The sequence below is a fragment of the Ascaphus truei genome, chromosome 2 (genome assembly GCF_040206685.1).
Source record: "Ascaphus truei isolate aAscTru1 chromosome 2, aAscTru1.hap1, whole genome shotgun sequence".
Classification (NCBI taxonomy): Eukaryota; Metazoa; Chordata; class Amphibia; order Anura; family Ascaphidae; genus Ascaphus; species Ascaphus truei.
Genome location: NC_134484.1, coordinates 93,882,488 through 93,908,175, shown reverse-complemented (window position 1 = coordinate 93,908,175; position 25,688 = coordinate 93,882,488). Strand labels below are relative to the sequence as shown.

Genomic DNA, 25,688 nt, shown 5'->3' with positions numbered 1-25,688 from the left:
TCTGTACATTGACTGTGAATGTTTTTCTCTGGGGAGTTGTACTGATCATTTTCAGCTCACTAATCAATAGTACACATTGCCTGCTACGGATGGGAATTACAATATGGATTAGTGAATGCCCTGAGGGTTTACTTACCTTCAGTACCACTACACTTTCTCACTCACCTTGCTTCATGCACACAAAATGCATAACGGAAGCGGACATGTCAAATGTCCACACCGGACTCATTTTCACAAACTGACTCCTATGTTGTTCAATTTTTTCAAAAGGTTTACAGTCATTGAATATATTCTATTAAACTGACTATCACATGGATGTTTGTAATCCTAGATTCCATAACACTTTTTGGAGCACTATATTGTGGGGCTAGTTCTATATGAACAAAAGAAAAAACAAGGCGCTAACTTGTGAATTTAAAGTGATATATTGCTGCCCAAGTGAAGTGGAGGGTCTCACACCTCCACAAAGTGTGCTAGAAAGAGAAAAACACTTTGGCACATAAATGTTACTGATGAAATTTAGAAGTGCTCTGCCAAGTTTTCTTCAGAATAAGCAGTATACCAATTTAAAACAAATATCATTTAATAAAATATACTAAAATAAGCACAAAAAAGAAGAGACTTCCATGTGTGGAAGTGCATTGCATACAAAACCTTATAACTTGATTAAGCTTAATCAACACGCATAATAGCATATACTTTTAAAATAATATAAGACAAATGTGTCCACAAACTGGGCTAGGTCTGGGAAAAAGTAACCCCTCTGTATAACAAAAAATGGCAAACTCTAGCAGTATTTCTAGGATTGGATTGCAATTTGTGTTGTTGTTGAACACAGTAAACAGCTCTCTGTGTTATTAGTCTCTTCTGTCCAGGGACATGTGAGTTATAGTCTGTGTTCATTTTTACACCAGATACAGTTGTACAGTACCTGGTGACCTAGGATTTTGAATATAGTGTCTTCTTAAAGATGCTCATATCTTCAATAAGAAAAGTTGGAGTATTATCACCAAAGAGATATCCTGTGTCGAGTAATTCTCTGCTAATAGCTATACTGAATTGTTGGTGATGTTAGTGCTGCGTTTGAGGTTACTTTATAGGTACCTAACAGTTATTACACAGATGTTTAATCACAGACTTTTGTCAGCAATGGCGCGGCCCTCCGCTGTTAGTTTCTATCCGATTTTGAGATTGAGTCTGCTTCCTACTATATGACTGCAGATCTCTTGCGGGCACGGCGCCCGTCTGTGCTAGTTACCTCTTCAATGGCAGTGTACCTTCACCTCGATGTCCCCACAGCCCCAACCTGCTCTTTAACGCCACGTTACTTTGCTCCAACTTCAGTTGAATCTACCGAAGACCCAGATTCCACAGTGGGCTCTGTTTCGATCCGTCGCACGTCCCACACTGGCACAGCAGGCAAACGGAGCACCCTCTCCTCAGCGATCCGGATTGGCGCCAAACAGAGACAGAGGTGTGAATGCAAATGATGCAGTACGGGTGCTCACAAGTTGCAAGTTACAAATGTCCCACCATTACTATAAAGAACAACCAACTACAGACTTCTGTATACCGCAAACCTACAGGCAGAGCCAGCTATTTTAAGGACAACAGCTTCCACCCCACACACACTAAGTGTGCAAACATCTACAGTCAAGCTATACGATACAACCGGATATGCTCCGACACAGCAGACAGAGGCCAGCGGATTACAGCCGTGAGATCGGATTTCATAAACCGTGGATATAACCGCAGAATTGTAGACCAGAAAATCCACAAAGCCACCATAATACCAAGAAGTGATCTCTTTGAATACAGACAGAGACAAGCGACAGGGTACCTTTGGTGGTCACATATAACCGAAACCTAGAAGCCCTAAACAAGATCGCCAGGGAACAACTACCCATTCTCCAGGAAGTTACAAGACTGCAACAGGTCTTCCCTGAAACACCCTTATTATCATACAGACAACCTCATAATCTCAAGAAAATGATGGTGAGGAGTAAAGTATTCAACAGTACAACTGAATGCAGGACAATAACATGCCAGGACACAAGATGCAAAACCTGCACAATGCTCCACACAGCAGGCACAATACAAATACCACACAGAAATCTGGAGTACAAAATCAGAGGAAAGTTCATCTGTTCCTCCAGCAATGTCGTGTACCTCATCATGTGCATGAAATGCCCAGGGGGCTGCTACTACATAGGTGAGACGGGACAGGGGCTAAACAAGAGAATGAATCTGTATCGCCACAGCATCAGACGCGGAACAAGAGACAGTCCTGTCGGCGTACATTTCTCTTACTCTGGCCATAAGATGAACGATCTGAAGGTGGCCATACTCAAAGGTAATCTTAGTACACCGAGAGACGGTTGCATGAATACAAATTTATGCAACTGTTCAGGACACTTAGCGGTGGCCTAAACCGAGACCGCAGCTTCATGAATCATTACCCTGAAACAAGAGAACTCTCTTCCCATGAGTGCTAAAGGCCATGTCTATACATACTGCGCTATATGAATGCACACAGAGCTGTATCTTACACACACATATGTACAATGTAATTATATCCCTATATACTAATAGGGACCACATCGTATCTACACACATTAATAGTAATGCAACACCCTCTTACATTTCTACACCTACCCACACCATTGGTATGCACTCCCACACACACCTTTTGTAAAGCGCTGTGTACACTGTGGGCGCTTTATAAATTTATATTTACATATACACACACACACACTCTTACATCACTAACATTTAGGGACCATTCTTGTTTTATCCATTGTAAGACCGCTTGAAGAAGAGATCAGTGTATTGCGAAAGTTCACACAAATAAAAGCATTTCGTTAGCCACAGAATGGTATCGTCTATTCATTTTTGATTATATATATATATCTCTATCTTGTGGCTGTGTTGGGCGGACGTCAGAACTAGGTGGTCAAGTGGCTTTTACCTGTTTTGTATTAGAGCCTAACCTAAAATAAATTAATTAACAAAATAGGATATCGTGGATTGTACTGTACCACTAAAGAACACTGAAATTTTTTCAAAATTTAACACCTACACATTAGGGTCTGGCTTGTTTTCATATTTATGTTACGTCTTCCTACTGTACATACGGTATTGATACTTTCTCAATTTGTTTTTTGTATAGAAATTATGAATATGTTGAGCACTGGGTAAAATCATAATTTTATGTGCATAAAAAGTTGATTGGTTCTATTCGACTAAATGAAGGTAATATAGGAAGACTATGTAACACGTGTCTGTCCCCCCCCACCCAACCTCACTTAGGGACCAGTATGTGGAAGTGGGCGCATTACCTTGCTGTTGTGGTGCTTCACCTGTTGGTTCGCAGGAGGTCTGAGTGGTCTGCTTGTTGTTATGAGACATGACAGGACTGGCTCTCACAGGGTTCTGGTTCTTCACAATGGTGTCAGCGCCTCCAGCAGTGATGGCTCCCACAAAATGCAGGCATCAGCCCCCATCACTACACACTTACTTCTCCCCAGCCCAGGAACTGACACCTTAGGCTGAGGTATCTTTGTAGGCTCTTTATTCACAGCATTACACAGCATCTTTAGCAGCATAATCTTCTGCACATGTCCCAGGACTTCTGGACGGTGCGTTGTCTCTCCACTGCTCTGCTCCAGGTGGTCTTAGGCCAGCCAGCCTAAGTGAGCAAGCTTACCCGCCATGGGGAAGACTCACAGCTCCCTCCATCACCTCACCCTCCTTCACCCTAGCCAGGGATCCGAGAGGGACACACTTCCCTCCTTTCTCCAGGAGGAGCTCAGAGGAACTCTCCATCCACCTCCTCACACCCTGAGGTGCAGAGGCAGACTCCTTCCACCTCCTCACACCCTGAGGTGCAGAGGGGAACACCTCTCTAACTTTAGCCCACTCCCCTTAGAAACTTCTGGAAGGGACGGGCTCATGGACTGTACCCACCTACAAGGGGCTGTAGACAGGCCATGAGACACCACCTACCTTCCTTCACTTTCTGGGGAAGCAGGAAGGGGGGCCATGGGCCCACAGATTAACCTGCTAATGCCTGGATCTTAACAGGACTTACATAGTGTATCTGCTATGTGGGGAGAAACAGGTACAGCTGGACATACCCTGTTACAACTATATACAGTTTTTTTTTAGAGATCATACATATAATATAGCAACTATACAAAGTGAAATATTACATTTATATATCTGTATTTTTCTTCCCTAATGAGAGGACATAGAAACACTAGAGTACATACAGACGAGACCACGACTATTCTAAAGCTTGCCTTAAACTAGCCCGGTTACATTCTGGATACGTGCTGGGTGTAACCTGGCTAGTTTAAGGCATTTCTGCATTGACTAATGACGCATAGGATTAACACAGCAGGGGTCCCTGGCAGTCCCATTCAGTTTGAATGGGACTGCCAGGGACCCCCGATGTTAATCTGATGGGCCATTAATCAATGCAGAAATGCTGGGTCTAGTTTAAGGCAAGTTTAAGGCATGTATCCAGAATGTACTTGGGTCTTTTTGGCAATTGCCACTGGTTTGTGTTAGAATAGTCACAGTCTCTGCTGTACTGTAGCATATTAAATACTGTAACTGAAATGCAAGATATTGAATAGGAATTCAAACAAATTATTAATTCATCAGGAATTTTGAGGACAAAGACAAGGGGAAAAAAGCAACAATACGGTAAAGATCAGTGTGAAGGACCTCTGCATGTCAAAGAATCTTTCATACTTACTTTGAATAACATTTCACCTTTCAATAACATTGCAAAACGTTTCCCAGTAACTCTAAACTCTGTTAAATAATCTATCTTTCTAGATATATTTGCTTGTATTATTTTTATTTTTTGAGGGATATATTCAGATGGAGGATAAGGTGACCATTATAATGGTTGACATTCAATGTTATTTTCCGACCCCAGAACGATTGTATTTTTAACTTTTGTTGTGGTGTCAGATCGGCTCATCATTAAAAAAAATTGCACAGCAACAAAAGCCAGAGTAGCTCATTAAAATGCAATACTAGCTTCCCAGATCTAGATGTATAACATAAAAATGCAATGAGACGGCTGTCATTGCTAATAATAACGCAATGATGAAAGAGCTGAAAACATGTTGGTCTTCTAAACTAATCCTTATAAAACACAAGATTGAATCATAATTATTGTAAATGTAAGAAAGACAGACAATTATGTAAGGGACATTTTTTTTTATTGGATCAAACAGTTTTGGAAACTGTATGTTACACATTTGGGGTTTAGGGTTATAAATAAGGATAAATAGACTTTTTTTTCCACAGCAAGAAACTATAAATAGACAAACTTACATTGGTAAGTACATTGGCAGACTTAATGTGCTGTCCAAAATGTAGTGTACAGTATAACAACCAATTATAAATAGCCTTTTATGTAAAATACAGCTGTGCACATTAGAAAAATACCAACAATTTCTGTTTTCAGCTTTGTTTTATAAAAGCATACATATAAATTGAGCAACATGCTTTTTGAATTTATAAACATTTTGTTAGAAGCTGTTTGTTACCCATTATCTCCAAAGAATAAAATATGGGAAACATCTTTATAAGAATCAATCTTTCAGTAAGAAACTTAGGATTTCCTGTAAAGAGGCATTTTGGGTTTATACAGGAGGCAAATAAGTTGTTATATATATATATATATATATATATATATATATATTTAAAATTTTAAATAACACTTCAGTGTATTCTTACCCATTTACTAAATCTATATAGTGTTTTAATAAATATACAAGCTACTTTTTTTTTAAATGTCTTTCTGTCAGTGTTTTCGTAAACGCTGATCACACTGGGATTTCCAGAACAGGTCTTTAAAACGATCAGTCTGTTTCTGCCCTGTTTTTACCTATTTTAGACTTAAAACATTCACACCATGCTTATTATGAGACATCAAAGGATTGCTAATGCCGGTAATACTTTGCGTTTGCATTAAGCCATGCAGACTACTTAAAAATGGTTACAGATAAATCCAAAGATCAAAAAGTGAGAAAACCTCTTAATGGTGATAGGAAATATCTTTTTTTCCCAAGCCCTTTTTCTGAATAATGCTTTAAATTAGTTATACTTTTTTTCTTCTTTTAAATTAATCACGCCACATACGCAGACATACAAACATGCTTTTAAATAATATAAAATACACTATTTACTGTGTAATGAATGGCACATTAAAACAATCACGTGGTCACAAGCAGGGACTTTAAAAATGTATTTAAGACACTATTTTCTGTGACTTTTCCCCCATCTTACTGGGGTAAAAATACTATCTGAACTTGAAGAATTGAAGGGGGTGGTACTGGTGAATAATCATGTGTAAAAATCTACCTGAATGAATGTACAACTCAGAAACCACCTTAATATTCACACAAAGAATCTATTCTGTGGTACACACACAAAATATATGCACTTTTTGGTGTGTGTATATACAACACTCTCTACCCCCCCGCCCCCTTCCCCAGTGGTAGTCAAAATGTTGATCCTACAATAAACGATTCACAAGTAGTGAGAGTCTGTTTACATAGACTTTCTTTATGTTGTACAGCAGAACCTTTGCTTGTGCTGGTTTATATACTTTGATGGTCAGTAGTGGCCACCTGGATGTGTGTGTGTGTATATCTGTATATGTATACTGTATATATATATATATATATATATATATATATATATATATATATATATATATATATATATATATATATATATATATATATATATATATATATACACACACACACATATGCTGTATATACGTACACACACACACACACACACACACGCACGCACACACACACACACACACACACACGTACTGTAGCAGACGCAGACGTTATTTCCCTCATTAATGTAAAAACACACAAAATTATGTGTTAAATAACAATTGCGTTCTTAACCATTGTTTTCCATAGCGTTATTGATAATGCAACGCATCTCGTTAACGGGAACGGTAAAGTATGTTACATCTGTGTGTATATGTATGCGTCTGTACACACACACACACACACACACACACACACACACACACACACACACACACACACACACACAATTATATACGTACATACTTACCCATGCACACATACTGAAACAGAACAGTACCACTAACAAGGTACCGTGGGGACAAACATGCAAAAAGTAGTGCCAATCTCTAAAAGAGATGTTTTTAGTGAAAAACTCAAGTCACTAAACTAAGTTTGAGAACCAGCAAACTATTAGGAGAGAAACAAAGCTGCATTTAATTATAAAGAATATACACTTAATCTCAAGGAGACATAGACCATAACTTTTTTTTTTTTTTTTTTAAATGGAGAAGGAAGAATCTGGTTATGTATAAAAATAGATGTTGATAGATAGTGAATGGCAGCTTCTGCTTTTGAAACTCAATGCAACTTTCTTTCCAGTCTAGGCTACCTGTTATGGCCATACAGAAGGTCTAAATAAACAGAGGAATAAACATAATCATGCACAAGCAAAGGAAATTCTATCTTCCAGAACTCTGCAGGAGATGTTAAAAGCAGCAGGTAATGGAATAAGACTGGTGAGTGATGCTGCAAACCATTCCTTCTGAGATAGGAGTAAACGCTGGAATCGCATCCACAGCAACTGAATCCTCTGACCGCATTCCTCTGGCAGTTACTTTCCCATCTCCACTCTATAAACGTCAGGCGGCAAAATAGTAAGGCAGCTGTTAGCTTCCATCAACGAAAAGTGCAGGTCCGTACATTTCCAGTTCAATCACACTCTTACTAGGACACATGGAGTAGCCATCTTCTCTGACTAGGCTGTCTCAGCAGATTTTGTTTTGTCTTCCAACATGGCCGACGACCTCATCTTTCAGGGGACCTCAAGACTCATAAATCATCACCAAAAGATCAGGACAGGACCAAAGGCTGATTTTTCTCTCTCCTCCAAGTCTCAACTGTCTTGCTTCCCATTCTAAATCCAAGCCTCATTTTTCCCGTGTCCGAGTATGACTGGTGCCATAAAAACAGCTTATGACACAAGTGACGGGAACCATGTGCCAACACCTCTGGTTGATTTATCGTCACTACAAGGGCAAAAAAAAAAAAAAGAAGCACATCATTAGGTTAGCACGCAGAATCAAACCGGAATAGCTCATTAATGCCTTCAGTTACATGGGGGAGGGGGCAGCTGAACCAAAATGAGTGACTGACCACTCTTAATAACATTAACAGCAGTACAGCAAATACAAATAAAACATGACATGCAGGATGGTACAGTACTTAATAAAAACCAACAATAAAATATCTAATCAAACTACAGTGGAAAATGTTGATTTTTTTAAAACAGTTTTGAATAATGGCTGCTTGACCAATTCAGGCCCCTATGTAATATGTTATGAAGCCACTTCCCTGGGTTGCAGAAGAGTTCGGCTCCATTCAAATGAATGCGAATTAAATCTCCCAGCTTACACAACCTATTATTCATTTCAAATAATGTTATGATAGACTTACCTTAGCACTAAAGGTATTTGACAGGAGATTCTACAATGTTTTCAGAATTGCTTGGTGCAATAGGCACTCATACCGTGAAATGGATAGGATCCACCAGCAGTTGGGACTACCTATAACTAGTTATAAACCTGACTACCCATTTTGTTCTCTTTTTTTTTTAGAGGATGTTAGCAAGGTATTACAAAGGCCAACCTTTCCATTCTCTGCAGCGGGACCCTGAAGTGGCTGAAGACGGGGTCTTGAAAAACATTGGTGCCAACAACTACTGTACATGGCTACAGGCGGGACCATTTGGAACAGATCAGGCTATCCTTCAGAGCCCAATGCACTCCAAGACGGCAATAACCAGGAATAATCCGGTGGCCAATTTGCCTATATATATTTTTTTTCAACTTGATTTTAATTGATATTTTCAATGGTACATTAATGGGGAAGGGATTGGGGGTACAAAAGAAAAAGGGGGACAAGTGGGGAGCGGAGGTCGGGAGCCAGGTGAGTACATATACAATCGAATGTGCAGAGGGAAATCATAGTCAGAACAGTATCATAGACAGTATAGTAACTCCGATTATTTTGTTATTAAAGCATGACTATATCCATGTTCAGTATGGGAACACCTGAATAATGTAACCATGGTTGCCAGACCCTCTGGAATTTCAAGCATAAATCATTGAGAATACCTGTCATCTTCCCTTTTCACAAATAAACCAGATTTTGTGTTTGATATTTGAGATGGACGGTAGTCTCTTTTTTTCCATACAAAGGCCATCTCACATCTAGTGGCTGTGTATATATATATGTGTGTCATTTGTTCTCCACTCTAGACAGGGTTTGTATAGGTCTATTTAGCAGATGGGACAAGGGTCCAAACGGATGGTCATGCCCAAGATCTGATGGGACCAGATCGACACTTTTTTTCCAGAGTTCCTGTTCTTTTGGGCCTCAAATATTAATCGGCCCAATCGTCGTCTTCCAATGTTTCATTTATATCTGATTCCCATTTTGTCATATATTTTAATACACTATGTCGGTCGAGTTCAGGAATGGCACAGCCTGGATATAATTGAAAGATCAAACTTTTCTGTCCATCTCCATCCAAACATAGCCTTTTGAACTCTGTCAGGGGGATATTGGGATTTGTCCGAGTATAGAATGCTCTAATTTGTAGATAGTGGAATAACTCACTCGGAGGGATACCTTTCTCTGTAGTGAAATACTCAAACTTCCTGAAACTAAGATTCTGGACCAGGTCCGCCAGTCAGAATATTCTTTCCCCAGAACAATACATTAATGCATGTTTGGATAAACCTGGAGTGAAATCTACATCTCCCCACAGTGGAGTCATCAGGGTTTTCTTTGAGATGAGTTTGTATTTGAATTTCAGATTCTCCCATAGTTTTAGAGAATGAGCTACAGTGGGTAAAGTGTCTTATATCATCTCCTTAATTTTTGGGGGCAGCCATATCAGCATATCTAGTTTTGTTGGGTGAACTATGGTTGCTTCAAGCATCACCCAGCCCCTCAGCTCTGGTTTGTTGTGCCATTGCACAGTGCAAATAGTAGAGGTGATAACGGGCATCCCTGACGTGTGCCATTTTTAACAATTATTGGGACGTAAGAGAAGGGGGTTGTATATAATGCCCAGACTGCTGCCAAATAGGTTCCTCAAATCCTCTTTGCCTTTGCTTTGTGATCCTGACTCCTGCTTCTGACCTCTGTTTAGTCTTGATTTCATATTAAAGCCCTTGCCTACTGCACCGACACACTTTATTAGAGCAAATACCCAGTATGTACCTGGCAGATACCTGGAATGCGCCGCTCCTCACCTCTGACAAGCCCCGTTGCGTTTGCCTTCCCAGCCTGGGTTCATGCCTGGCTGACGGGCGGCTGATCTGTTAAATGATAATGATTAGGATTTAATAGGCTGCAATGCTTCGCGTGTCTACCAGATGGCATAAATTCATGAATTGTAATGCAGTATATATATATATACTGTGCAGTATTGCAGCCAGCGGGAATAAAATGCTTCAATCCCTGCCTGGAAAATACCTCAATGCACTCGGGCAGAAAACAGTCACAAACCTCAATACACCCGGGTATACCCGAATTCGTGGGACTAGCCGAGCTCGAATAAAGTGTGTCGCCAGTGTATTTACGGGCTTGTCCTCTCTGTTTCCTGCTTGCGAGTCCCAGTCCTGTTCCCTAGTCCCAGTCCGGAGTTCCTTTGGCCCAGTGCCACTAAAAATCTCCCCCCTCTGGGATTGTAGGAGAAATCACCCTCCGCCAGCATTAGATGTCTCCTCCTAGAACAGGCCTGCACAACACACGGCCCGCATGCACTCATTGTGTGGCCCGCGGCGGCTTTCCCCGTCCTCCTCCCTCCCGAGCCTGCTCTCCCGTCCGCGAGCCGCTCTCCCCCCCTCCTCTCTCGGCCGTGAGCCGCTCTCCCCCTCCCGGGAGCCGCTCTCCCCCTCCTCTCCCGCCCGGGAGCCACTCTCCCCCTCCTCTCCCGCCCGGGAGCTGCTCTCCCCCTCCTCTCCCGCCCGGGAGCCACTCTCCCCCTCCTCTCCCACCCGGGAGCCGCTCTCCCCCTCCTCTCCCGCCCGGGAGTCGCTCTCCCCCTCCTCTCCCACCCGGGAGCCGCTCTCCCCCTCCTCTCCCGCCCGGGAGTCGCTCTACCCCTCCTCTCCCGCCCGGGAGTCGCTCTACCCCTCCTCTCCCGCCTGGGAGCCCGATCTCCCCCTCCTCGAGCCTGCTCTCAGGACTGCACGAGTGTGCTAGTCCTGCCTGCTCTGCCGCCGTGAGGTGCCGTTGGGGGGAGGTGAGGTGCCGTTGGGGGGAGGTGAGGTGCCGTTGGGGGGAGGTGAGGTGCCGTTGGGAGGTGAGGTGCAAGGGGGGGAGGGGAGGTGCAGGAGAGTGATGTGAGGTGCAGGGGGTGAGGTGCAAGGGAGTGTGAGGTGAGGTGCAGGGAAGTGAGTGAGGTGAGGTGCAGGGGGGGAGGTGTAGTGGGGTGATGTGAGGTGAGGTGCAGGGGGGAAAGTGAGGTGAGGTGCAGGGGGGAAAGTGAGGTGAGGTGCAGGGAGGAGAGGTGCAGAGGGGTGATGTGAGGTGAGGTGCGGGGGGGGAGGTGAGGTGCAGGGTGAGTGAGGTGCAGGGGAGTGAGTGAGGTGAGGTGCAGGGGAGTGATTTGAGGTGCACGGGGGGAGGTGAGGTGCAGGGGGGAGGTGTAGTGGGGTGATGTGAGGTGCAGGGGAGGAGGTATAATGGGGTGATGTGAGGTGAGGTGCAGGGGGTGTTGTGAGGTGCAGGGAAGTGATGTGAGATGCAGGGGGTAGAGTGAGGTAAGGTGAGGTGCAGGGGAGGTGAGGTGCAGGGGGGTGGGATGTGTGGTCTGCAGGGGGGTATTGTGTGTTATGTGGAGGTAGAGTATTGTGTATGGGTGAGGGGGAGAGATGGGGGTGTGAGATAGAGGGCGAGTCTCGCAAAGGTTGATGATGAGGGGTGCAGGGGGAGATATGAGGATGAGGGGTGCTGGGGGAGATATATGAAGATGATGAGTGCTGGGGGAGATATGAGGCTGATGAGGGGTGCCGGGAGAAATTGATGAGGGGTGCTGGAGAAGATATGAGGATGATGATGATGAGAGGTGCTGGGGGAGATATGACGATGATGACGATTTTACCCGTGCGGCCCGATTCTGTTTTCCTTGGAGCAGTTCGGCCCTTCTCGCTTTACAAGTTGTGCAGGCCTGTCCTAGATCTTGGTCACTAGCACCCCAGTGTGGGGCCTAAAAGCCCCTGAAGCGGTTAGCACAAAATCAGAGTCAGGGGGGCAGGCCTTCTTACTTTGTGAACAATTGTCCCGCCTCTCTGTTACAGCCCCCACAGACTTGGGATGCAATCACGTGACCCCCTCGGCCCACCAATGGACTCGGACGCTGGATCTGCACGCTTGGTGGGAGAGAGGCACGTCCGTACGGTCCAATGGTTCCACGGGAGGGCTCGGGAACAAGACTGCCACTTTGGATCACTTGCAGCAGTGATTTCACCACATTACGGGCTGACGGGCTGACGGGGGCCACTTAGCGGCAAGACCGGGACGAGCCGGGTCTCAGATCAAGTCTCCCCACTCCTTCACCGCTTACGGGCGATCTCGTCTGCCCGGGGGAATCTTGCCACGCCCTAAGGACCCAGCTAGAGGCTCGACTCAACCAGGGAGATCCGGTCTCGCTGCCTCGGCGACACCGCATCCGCACTCCAGGGCAAAATGGCTGTCCTTCTCGTAAAGTGCCTCGTAAAGTGCTTAACCCCTTGCCCCCTGCTCCCTGGGATTCCCCCTGCCCTCAGTTAACAGGACAGCGTTCCCTACCTCTTCTACAGGTCCATGCACTTCTCGTATTCACTATATTTTAGATTCTTATATTTTTTATTATTATTTTTCACGTCTGGCGGCCATTTTAAATTTTAGGTAGTGTTTGCGGGGGACCTGGTTTTCTGCCTGTTGGCTTCAGCCGTCTTATTTTCTGCCAATTCGGGTCCCACTACGCACAGAGAGGGTCTTTCCCCAACTAATTTATATTTGTTGGAATATATGTTTTTTTTTTTGCCTTTTCCCCCTCTTTTCTCGATCCTTTGGGAGCTTTCATGCCACACGTCCTCCTCGTTTGGTGTCATGGCTACGCCCTGTTTATATATTTTTAATACATTTTATCCCCCGCCTGCTGTTGGAAGCGTGACTTATGGTGGGTTATCAAATCTACAAGGACAATCAACAGGTTGAGAGGGACACAGCACATCACTCTAAGGGACACGGCCTTTCTTGCTGTGTGCAGCCTAAAACTTTTTTTTTTTTTTTTGCATGTTCCGGAGAATTGAAAATGGTAATTTGAACTAAGAAACTGATCTTCACTTACCCTACATGAAGGAATCTACAGGCAGCAAGTCCTTTACAGTGGTGTGCTGTGTCCATCTCAACCTGTTGGTTGTCCTTTGTTATTGTTTTATTCATTTGGTATGGCCATACCTATGGACACTAGCACCCTTGAACATGTCATGTTTTTCTGAACCTGTGCCCCTTTTCTATTTTCTCTCTCTTTGGATGTTAACAAATCTAGCCCTGCAACGATACAGCCAAAGAGATGGAAAAAACATTCTAGGTCAAAAATGTTTATCAGAAAATAAGCAATTGCTGTGTTGTTGCTTCCCAACAGAAAACATAAGTGGTACCTTTTTATACTATTCAACATGCTAGTTCATGACACACGTACTCTTCTACAGAGTTTTAGATCTCAAAGGCTACAAAGCAGATTTATTTATTTTTAACCAAAATATGGATCTTGCTTTATTTCAAGAGGATAGGAACTGTTTCCATTCTGCACACACACACAAAAACAGCAGCTCAGAACTATAATGCATTTACGGTCATAAAAAAAATACATGATCATGAGATTTTCAGTGTAGAGAATTTCACAGCGAGGAATTAGATAACACTTACCTTTTCCAACAGCAAACCCAATCAGGTGAGAAAATGGACAAAAATAATGGCTAACCCAACATTCAAAAGCATGACCAAGGCAATCAAGATTGAACTGGGACTCTGAAAATAAAAAAAACAGAAGGTACAATGTGTTAGGATAAAGATATTATTTGTCTAGAAGACACGTACTGTAGCTGAGACAAAGAAATGAGTATTGGACTTAAACACAGAAGAGCCGTTATACTTCCAGTTGTGGAACTAAGTGCCCCCCACCAAACAATCACAAGCAGTTCAGAAAAGCAACACTAATTTATCACACTATGCAACTGAAAAGTAGCACAGTGAAACATCTCAAACATCCCACAAAAAAATATTAAGTACAGTACAAGCTAGTAAAGTAAAAACAAAACATTACCACACAAACAAAAAATATATACATTTAGTGCAAATGGAATTGTGATGGTATGCCATTTAATAAAGATTCAGGCTTTGCTATGCCACTCTTGAGATTACCTGTGCTCACAAGATTAAACAAATCATTAATTCAATAGCCATCCATCACCTCCACTCACAGTACTGTAGATACTGTATGAACTGATATATGGAGAGCTTTGATTAGGTCCCCAGGGAACTATGAATTGGAATGTATGCTCTGTAAAAATGTCCTATTAGATATACTGTCGTCTCTCTTAACATGCACACACCAAGCAGCCACAACTGACAAGAAAATCCCAATTCCCTTGGTTGTTCGTTATTCATATTCTTGTGGTTATTTATATATATACCCTGCTAACCCTTTAGGTGTGTTCCTAAATAATGAAGAGTACTTGATTTTAAAATGTGAAAACCGTAAAACTGAAGGTTTGATACAGCCTGACTCAGTGGTATCGTGGCCAGCAATAATCAGTAAAGATTGCTGCCTTGTTACAAGTCAAGCCTGCATGAAATAGTAAATTGTGACTTCTCGTCTTAGTTGTTTACACAATTTTGTTTTGGATAAGCCTAAAATGTGCTGCGTAAATACAGTACAAATACTAAAAAGGTGAAGAAGAATCAATTGTATATACTGTATTGCAGATACATTTACACACACACACACATATATATATATATATATACAGGCATACCCCGCTTTAAGTACACTCACTTTAAGTACACTCGCGAGTAAGTACATATCGCCCAATAGGCAAACGGCAGCTCACGCATGCGCCTGTCAGCACGTCCTGAACAGCAATACCGACTCCCTACCTGTACTTAAGCTGTGCGCAAGCAGGGAGACTATAGAGCCTGTTACAAATGCGTTATTTACATCAGTTATGCACGTATATGACGATTGCAGTACAGTACATGCATTGATAAGTGGGAAAAGGTAGTGCTTCACTTTAAGTACATTTTCGCTTTACATACACGCTCCGGTCCCATTGCGTACGTTAATGCGGGGTATGCCTGTATATATAAAAATAATTATGCATTGTCCATAATATATATATATATATATATATATATATATATATATATATATATATATATATATATATATATATATATATAAAAAAGCATCATTATTTATTTAATTTTCTAACTTTTTACTGAAAGTTAAAATGCAACATTTTAACTAATTTTCCAAATGGCATGCTGATGGAATTGATATGTGGCATCATCAGCACCTGCATGTGGGGACTGAAATTGTAATGACCTACTTCATATTTCCAGATATCTTTTACGAGAGACCTAAACCATTTCAAAACCTACAGAATGGCTTTAAGGAACTGCACTGTGCTATCTAATATGCAGTCATTTGAAATCTAAAAAAGCCTGGAACACATTAAGAGTTTAATTGTAATCCGGAAAATGGCAACCCCCACTATATAGGTATTCCTTCCACCAATATGTCCACTCCACTACAAAACAATCCTGCTACATCAAATGAACTTAATAATGTCTTTTACCAAAACCATGCTATCATCTTGTGCCTTACCAATGGCACACATTAGATCAAGTGCATCATATGGTTTAATGTGCCTGTTCCCCTCATCTATCATGCCAAGTCATATCCCTATGAAAGCCGCAACAATTATTACTGAACCAGGCAGTGGCTTCCATGACAGAACAATTAAATACACTAGCTCTTGGTTAACTCTTCCTAAAGTATGCTTTACTATTCAAAGTAAATATTTTTTTGTATTACCTCTGAATTCCTGACAACTGTGGATCTATCAAATCATCTTTGTTGTATAATACTTCATAGCCCACTGTGATTATAAATGGTCAAAGCATAATATTTAAATGCACAAGCTCAATAAGATGTAACATTTTTGGGCGCTCTCTTAGGAAGCTTCTGCAAGACAGCACATGCCCAAACATGTAATTCTTCCACCATGCAAGCTTTTTAAAGAACTCCACATACTGTGGTAGTAATGTTACACCTTCCCCTCAGCATCAACCAACAGATGCAGCAGTGATAAGGGGAATGGTTGGAGATACTGTAAAGCAGGGATTAAAAAAATCCCTGAAGCCTGGTAGCCTAAAATGTTACCTGTGGCGCCTATGTTGCGGTGCATCGCTAACTGAACAATCAGTGACTGCCATGACCGGCAACTGCATGCCCTATCCTGCTTTACTAGCACCTCGCAGTGTGGCGTGCGAGGGAGGATGTATCGGAAAGTGGGTATAAGTGAGGCGCGGGGTACGGAGCGATGTACAGTAGAGCGCCACAGGCCAATTATGACAGTTTATCAGGGAGAGGGGACTGTCAGAGAGCTTTGACTCCAGAGTGTGTGTGTGAGAGTCAGCGAGAGTGAGTGTGTGCGTGAAATAGTAAGTCAGAGAGTATATGCGTGTGAGTCAGAAAGTGAGTGTGTGTGATATTCAGAGAGTGAGTGTGTGCGCGAGAGTCAGAGAGTGTATGCGGTTGTGAGAGCGCGCATGAGCAAGCGGGTCACAGATACACACTCTCTGATATACAGAGCCACCAACGGGTGGCAAGGGAAGTAGAGTGCGGGAACAGCTGTGGAAAAGTACACAACCTCAGCGCTATACCCAAAGTGATAATATTCAAAGTGGATATACAAAATATTTGTACCAATAAATCAGTACAGCAATAAAGCACAATTAGTGATTGTGTAAATACAGAAGTGTTGAGTGACCACCTCTAGTTTTGAAGTCCTGCAGCCTGGAGGGCACCTGGATTGTCCAGATCCTTTGTTGTTAGTCCTGGCACTGTTCTTTGCTACTCCGTGCTCAGTGCAACATATAGAATAAAGTATAAAGAAAAACAGTAGTGCACTACATTCCAAGAAAGGTTAATGTTCCAGCTTAAACCCTATTCACAAAGGGTACCCCTAAAAACCAACACCAACCTTTTTTTTCTCTTTTATGGTATTACAACCATTAGATGCAATTAATATCTGATATCCACCTATATATTCTTTGGGAATTCAATTGACGGTATTGTTATTGATGATTTGCACTGTATGATATTATACATTGTTTTTCTTTATACTTTATTCTATATATTGCACTGAGCATGGAGTAGCGAAGAACATCGGGAATAGCTGTGTTACACCTCACATCCACCACCCCCTGCTGCTCAACAAAACTTTGGCTCCTAAAAAAAATCTGTTTTACTCTTCTTAAGTTTTTTTTAAATTTTTGTCCACCCCGCGTAGATATAAAGAGACGTCATGTAAAGAGTGTAGAATGCTACCTAATGTTACATTCTGCAATAACAAAATCCTTCCTCACCTTCCCACCAGTAATATCTAATGAATCTATATCAAACATTTTTTTATTATTATTTGGTTAAGAACTAACAAAATGTACCCACACAGTTTAACCTCTTACTCTCTTGAAATCCCATGGCTAGTCCATCAAACCATAAAAATCCTTACAGCTCTTTCAGCAGAAGCTGCTAAAAAGCCAACAATTGAAGCTGAAATGAGTGATGTGATCATCATAGGAACGGCTTTCCCCAACACATGACAAATGTTTGAAAAGTCATGGGTTAACACTGCCTAAATAGAAGAAATACAACGAATCTTCCTGTAGATATGACATGTATCAAAATCTGTAACTTTCATGTCTATGTTTTAGATTTAATGTATTTTGGTTATGTTTTATGATCGAAAGGCTCTTTTTGGTTCAGGTGTTAACCGTCATAGTTCAGTATGAAATAAATGTGTACTACTTACTGAATTTACTTCATTTCCTAGAGGAGAAAGCGAATCATTTTTAGCTTGATTCTTTGGCGCCCTAGGTTCTGGCTTCTTCATTTTTGGCTCAGGTCTGCTTTCTTTGGCATCTGGTTTAGTCACAGGCTTCCTGGGGCTTTGCCTCTGGGATGGTGGCATGCGTGCTTGGGTGGATGACTGTGATGGGTTAGCATCTTCTTTCACATCTTGAGAAGGCAATGATGTACTTATTTTTACATGGTAGCCATGGTATTCGTCATGGAGCTCCCCATTCCCGGGGCTGTTGGGATTATGGCCAAACGCAGCCTTTGGCAGAACTTTTACGCTTGGCTCTTCTTTCACTGGTGCTTTGGAAGCCAAAGGTTTATTGGATGAAGCAGGTAGATTCTCATTTGATAAACTTTTTCTGTCTTGGGTAGTAGCCGCTGTTGCACCAGAGCTAGAATTTCTTCTCTTCGAATGCTGTGGAGGCGGTGTTGGAGTATGCCGCCTTCTTCTTTCTTCTGGTGTTCTTGGTGGGGTGGTACCTTTTCTATAAAAATGTGGCGACTCCTTTGGGGAGGGTGCTTTTTCAGGAACTTTTTCTTCAAGATTTTCTTTAACTTCCACAACCTCCTGAAACTTTTGCCTGATATACTCCGGACCTGAAGCAAACAATAACATAAGATTTTAGTGGAACGTAAACTGAAACAAAAACACTGCAGGGTTCAGCGAATTAGGCTAAACTGCTTAATGTGTCATCTCTGCAATATTAAATATATCCAACTGTGCGCATCTAAACAATACATATAACATCATCTTTGCCTATAAACAATGTACAGTAGAAGCAAAAAACATTGTTAGAATTACCTTGACTTCATTGATGGTCTAGTTGCACTTGTCATTTTTTCATTTTTAACTTAAAAACTTTGTTCATTTTGTAAGCTGACAATTGTTTTTTTGTACAAATTTAAAAGTTTTTATTGTTCAGTAACTCAGTCCTGATCAATGTAACTGGAATTGCTGCTAGACTGTTTTCACAGCCAAAGTATGAGCCCCAAACTAGCACCCAGAACATGTCCACACCTAGGACCTTCACTCCAGCAGGTTAAACACAGCTTAATGTTTGAGACGTGAACAGATCAGAGGAACCTGTGGTAGATATAACGTTGCATATGAAACAACTATTACAATGATGATAATTATATCATCATATTGAATCAGCTCTTTCACTTTATTGCAAATCTAATATATTATATGAAGTGGGACAGCATTTTCACATAGATCAGCAAAAAAAGTTCTTTGTCCTGAACAAAGGTTCAGCAAAGCTTACAAACACTGCATAGCAGAGAAATAGGTTTCAGACCCCTCTGGCAGTAAAATAGTATCTGTTTCCAAACCTTATGCAGCACACAATACTCCTGTTGCTATTACTTATTTATGTCACTCAATCTAACCATTTTTACTTGACGTGGCTATGTTTGGCTTTCCTCAACAACCTATGTTTTTTTCTGTGCATGACTCCTGCGTTTCTCAAAGGGATTGCGACACTTTCGAAAAGATAACACGTAAAAAGGAAAGGTATAATACCTGTGAGTGTGAACGGAAACACAATCAATGGACATAGAACTACAACACCTACGATATTATGAGAATGCATAATCGTAAGGGAGGCAATATTGGCCAGAAAGGAAACTGATGGTTTAACCCCTTTGTATCCAAATGGGTTAGTATGGCAATGCAAAGAGAGAACATACAGGTGGTGGCAACATACAGGAACGTCTACAAACAAATGACAAAACTATTACCGCAACTTGTAACTTGTGTAAACTAGTAAAGCCACTGATATATATTATTACATGTTTTCGACTTACATTATTATTACTACTACCAGTATATATGTTCTTCAATCTCCCATTTGACAGCTATACGAAATGAAATGAGTTCAGAGGAGTGTGCATATGATCAGCTGATATACTGTTGTCTGTCATAAGGCAATCGCCGACAAAGAATAAAAAAAAAGACAAAAAATAAAAAAAACAGTAAATAAAAAATATAAATAATAGTTGAGCTTGGGTATTAAACTAAAATGTGACCTGACTGCTCAATCCCTTGTGCCAATGACGTTGTTAGTATATATAGCTTGCACTCTAAGTACATTGATAATATTGGAGATATAGTAATCTCAGGGAATATACATATTCCCACATAGAGAATGTCAGTTATATTATAATAAATCTCATATGTACCACTGATAACATAAAAATAATAAAGTTTTATTTAACACAAATGTCGTCGTTAAGTGATAAAATTATTTACAGTGTAATAAAATACACAGTGGAGAGACTATTACACGGTTGTTCACTTCACCCAGAAAGGTAAGTACCCTTAATATTGCTCTAACGGAACCATATTCCCATTATGGTGATTCTCCCCAGAGATGGGTGTATCTGTCAGGTACCAATATTAGGTGTATACTATTAATACCCAGTTATGGGATAAAGGACATATACTATGTTACTACTAAGATAAACATAGCCATGATGTAACATGCAGCTGGAACCTGTATTGATAGATAAATCAATGCATTGAACTCCTGGTGATGTAATCCTAATTGGTTAATCCAATAGGATGCAGAAAATCAAACCACAGCCTGCCACCAATAAAACACTGTTAAATCATATCAACATGGATTCAGCTGATGAAATAGCTCACCAAAATCTTTAGATAGGTAGTAAAGACATTAGAATCGCTAGTGCATTAGATACCATAATAGCATAAAGCTACACACAGTATATCAGTAACTCCTAGTTGGTAATGCGATTAGCGGTGAATGTGTCAATAAGAAGCCACTGTATCTAAAACACTGTCGTGGCGTCGGTAAAAGGTCCCAACGTACGTATCGTCCGTACACTTCGTCAGTGTACGCCTGACGAAGTGTATGCACGAAATGTACGTTGGGACCTTTTACCGACGCGTGAGAGAGATTATGGGTGTCGGAAGGAATACTTACACCAAATTGCAGGTTGTATTTGTTACTTACATTTAGAGGATCATACACTAAATACTTTACCGTATAGCGCTATCCGTCACGGCTACTCATATGAGTGGCAGAGTTCGCTCAGAACCACAGCCAGGGCAGTGCGGCTGCATACTACTAATATTGGTATAGTGTTGACTCCAATGGTTAAGAACAGTGTGGGCAGTGTTGTAACAATATATATTAGCACTATTTGTATCCAATGTGATGTATTGGGTACATTGGTAACTCTCACCTATAGATATAGGTTAAGTGACTGTTTGCGGAAATGATAACTACCTAACTGATTTACTATCATATAACCACTTGCTAGTGAACAGTATAGTATTTATATGCCGTTTGTGTGATTTCTTAAACAATAGCAATAGAAGCCTATCTGTTAACAACATAATAACGGAGACTCTACAGCCTTTAGGTGCTATATCTTATACAGCCGTCTTTACAGTTTTAGATACAGTGGCTTCTTATTGACACATTCACCGCTAATCGCATTACCAAGTAGGATTTACTGGTTACTGGTATACTGTGTGTAGCTTTATGCTATTATGGTAGCTAATGCACTAGCGATTCTAATGTATGTACTACCTATCTAAAGATTTTGGTGAGCTATTTCATCAGCTGAATCCATGTTGATATGATTTAACAGCGTTTTATTGGTGGCAGGCTGTGGTTTGATTTTCCGCATCCTATTGGATTAACCAATTAGGATTACAACACTAGGAGTTCAATGCATTGATTTATCTATCAATACAGGTTCCAGCTGCATGTTACATCATGGCTATGTTTATCTTAGTAGTAACATAGTATATGTCCTTTATCCCATAACTGGGTATTAATAGTATACACCTAATATTGGTACCTGACAGATACACCCATCTCTGAGGAGAATCACCATAATGGGAATATGGTTCCGTTAGAGCAATATTAAGGGTACTTACCTTTCTGGGTGAAGTGAACACCCGTTTAACAGTCTCTCCACTGGGGATTTTATTACACTGTAAATAATTTTATCACTTAACGACGACATTTGTGTGAAATAAAATTTTATTATTTTTTTAATGTTATCAGTGGTACATATGAGTTTTATTATAATATAACTGACATTCTCTATGTGGGAATATGTTTATTCCCTGAGATTACTATATCTCTAATATTATCAATGTACTTAGAGTGCAAGCTATAGGGACTCTTGAGTGAGATCTTTATCTCACTGTTCGATTTGAGCTTGGGTAGACATCTTAAGCAAGTTTCTAAAAAAACCCTATTAGGTATCAAATATTAAGTGTATTACTTGAGATTTCTCATGTTATATTGAGATCTCTTAAAGCTGTTTTCTGCTACATTAGGCATTTGATACAGTTAAGCCAAAATTAATGGGGTACATAGCCAGCAGCCTATTTGGGGACAGATTTTAGGCTCAACCTGGTTGCACTGAAAAGCCGCTTACAGGAATGGAGTAGGCCAGGCACAGCCACATACTGTTCTCATTTGCATTAATCTCGAGATCGGTAGGTTAAAAACAATGCAGCATGGTTCCATATTAAGTAGATTTGTGAGGGCGGCCACCACTTGTCTTAGATGGCCGACTCCATCTGTCTTGCCCCTGTCTCCCATGGTCAGCAAAAAGGCTGGATCCTGTGTCATAACGGGAATGCATCTGCAAAGTCTGAGCCCCTCAAAGCTTCCTCTCCACCCGTTTAAGATCAGAGAAAATGGGGAATGCTGCAAAGCTTAAGGATTTTTGCTCAGCAAAGTGTAGCCAGGTCCTCCCTGCCTGTCAAGCCCCCCCTCACCTTGCTGGCGATCGCGGGTGCCGCCGAGCCCAATGGCGGTCCCGTCGGCCGATCGCAAGAGTGGGGGCGGTCAGGATCCTGCTTGGGGGTTGCCAGGGACGCGTGCGGCCGGTTGCCAGGGACGCGATCGCGTTGTTAGGGCTCCCGGCGCTCCCGAAGTGGGGCGGCGAGGGCGCCGCCATCTTCTATTTGTTGGCGCATGCGCAGTGAAGATCTCGGTGCGGTGGCCAGCAGGGAAGTTCGCGCATGTGCAGGAGACGCGTGCGAACGAGGGCCAATCAGGATAGGGCTCACAGAAGGGACTACATCTCCCATGAGCCTCAGGAGCGTCCCACGTGACCCCAGGGAGCCAATAGGGCTACAGCATCTCCTGTAGAGGAGAATAGATACTTTTCGTGGGGTTTGGAGCACGTTAGTCGGCGTCAGGAGCAGCTAGGGGAAAGAGGTAGGGTGCAGGAGTCAGTGACTCCCTGCACTAGGCCAGTAGCCCACTAGGCCCCAGATAGCCCTGAGCCACCAGTAGCATTGAGTGTTGCAGGGACAGGCCCCAGGTTAGGGACCCCCCTTACTATCCAGCGTCAGTTAGGGACACAGCGGATGCTGCGCGTCCATCCAGAGGTTTGGGCTCAGACCTCCGCTGCAGCAGCCATCCGGGTTGGATCGTCCCGGACGGTAGTTCCTGTATTCGTCAGTCTTCGGATCCTTTGTGAAGCTCCTTGGCAGGCCCGGGCACTGGAGTGTTCGCAGGTAACCATCACCAAGTGCACCAACGATCCTACATATATATTATATTCATACGGGACTAGTGGCTGCGCAGTCACACATATCATCTCCCTTTAAGGGTGAGGAACATATTGTGTGGGGTTACTGGACACGGGGTGGGATCACCCAGTGTAGGTGGGAGCGTCCTGCGAGACGCAGTAGTTAGTGTCTCCTCTAGAGAGGGACACCTGTTGATATATGAATAAGTATTGCTACAGTAAAGTCATTGGTTATTTTACATGCGGTGTGTGGAGTGATATATATATATTTGTCCTGCGAGGAACCACTCCTCCTCTGGCGGGAGCCATCACAGGTGGAGGCGTTGCACCACGAGATTGTGTTATATGTATGTACCCCAGGCTCCCCGAGTGGAGGCTTAGGCTCCTGAGAGCCACACAGGTATACACAGCAGGTAGTAGCGTCTGTATTCACAGGGAATACCCATTACATTTGGAGGCACTGCTGAGATTCAGCCCTGGGGTGCCCAACTCAGTAGTTCACGTAGTAACCTATCAGTCAGCATGTCTGCGCTCACGCCCCAACAAGTGGCTGACTGGGCCGAAAGGCAAGGAGAGCTCCTGCGACACGTAGTCGCTGTAGACAGGGTACCTGCCGATGTACTCATGTTTACCATCTGCAGCGCAGTAAGGACATTACCTGGTCTGGTGGGTGCCCGCCTCATCAGCAAATACTACAACCTTGACCGACAAGAGAACACCCTATTGCTGGCCACTGAACAAGCTATACTCCCTGATAGAGGCCCACAAGTAGTGTATCTACCAGAGACTTTACCGCAAGGGTGCCCTCTAATTTACCCTGGAACAGTTTCCGGTCACGTAACTTTCCTTACCAGACATGCAGGTTGGGAAGACAAAGATATGGCCGCCAGTACACCCGTCCGATCAGACATATACCTACCCCGAGTGACCTTCTCTTCTGATGCAAGGCAAGGGGCCACCAGCTGGGCCGGTAGCCCGCCAACATCACCGGTCCCTAACCGGTTGATGAACAGCTTCACTTCCATCCCTAACAGTCAGGGAGCGGGATCGCAAGTTCCTCAGACAGTGGCGGCTCCATGCTAGGAGTGACATTCCCGCAGCTTGTGGAAGCGATAACTACGTCCGCCCAAGCCCAAAATTACAGGAAGTTGAAGGCGTTTTCAGGAATGGTTCCTGTCCCCGCAGGCGAAGAAAGCATCGAGTCTTGGAAGGAACACACCCTCAAGATGATCATGAATGGACCTGCTCTGAAACGGTTAGACGTCAGAGAATCCTGGAAAGCCTCCGACCCCCAGCAGCCACCATGGTCAGTGCACAGCGCGACCAATACCCTGAACTCTCTTCTCATCAGATGGTAGACTTGTTAGTCTAGATCTATGGCAAAGATGAAGAGGAGAGTGAGCTGTGGTTCAAATATTACGGTCTCAGACAGAAGGAGAAGGAAGACCTGTCAGACTTCCTTCAACGAATCCAGCTGGTCCTGTGGAAATTGCGAACTTGCGGCCTCATTCTAGCCTCAGAGATGGACGAATACCGGCGCAAGCAGTTCCTCCGAGGGGCCATTCCCACGCATCACATAGTGATCATGATCAGTGCTCACTAATGGAGGGGCCTCCCCTTACCTTCATGGATATTTTGGGGATCGTCAAAGGGCATGAAGCCTATACCAAGCTGCATACAGGCACCAAGGTCAAAGATCCCCCTGCGAGTGACATCCCGGGAGCCTCCGCTCCCCGGATCAAGAAACCTGTCAAAGAGGAAGAGGAGCCACCCAAGTCGTCCCCCAACAAAAGGCCGGACTTCGGGGAGATCCTCCCCCACTTACCCAAGACGACTGGATCCTAAAGATATCGTCTGCTATGGTTGTGGACAGAAAGGCCATTTCTCCAGAGAGTGCCCTGATGGAGTCACCCAAGAAA

General features: G+C 42.7%; 1 protein-coding gene across 1 annotated transcript in view; it reads right to left on the bottom strand.

Annotated features, from left to right (window-relative positions):
- Positions 1-6,721: 6,721 nt before the first annotated feature.
- Positions 6,722-25,688, bottom strand: part of JPH1 (junctophilin 1) — a 159,699-nt gene continuing 140,732 nt past the window's right edge. The window contains exons 4-6 of the mRNA XM_075583204.1: positions 18,197-18,840; positions 14,025-14,126; positions 6,722-8,104 (exon numbers count right to left, since the gene is read on the bottom strand). Of these exons, the coding sequence (XP_075439319.1) occupies positions 14,046-14,126; positions 18,197-18,840 (725 nt within the window). The 3' untranslated portion in view covers positions 6,722-8,104; positions 14,025-14,045. The remainder of the gene's footprint in view (positions 8,105-14,024; positions 14,127-18,196; positions 18,841-25,688) is intronic.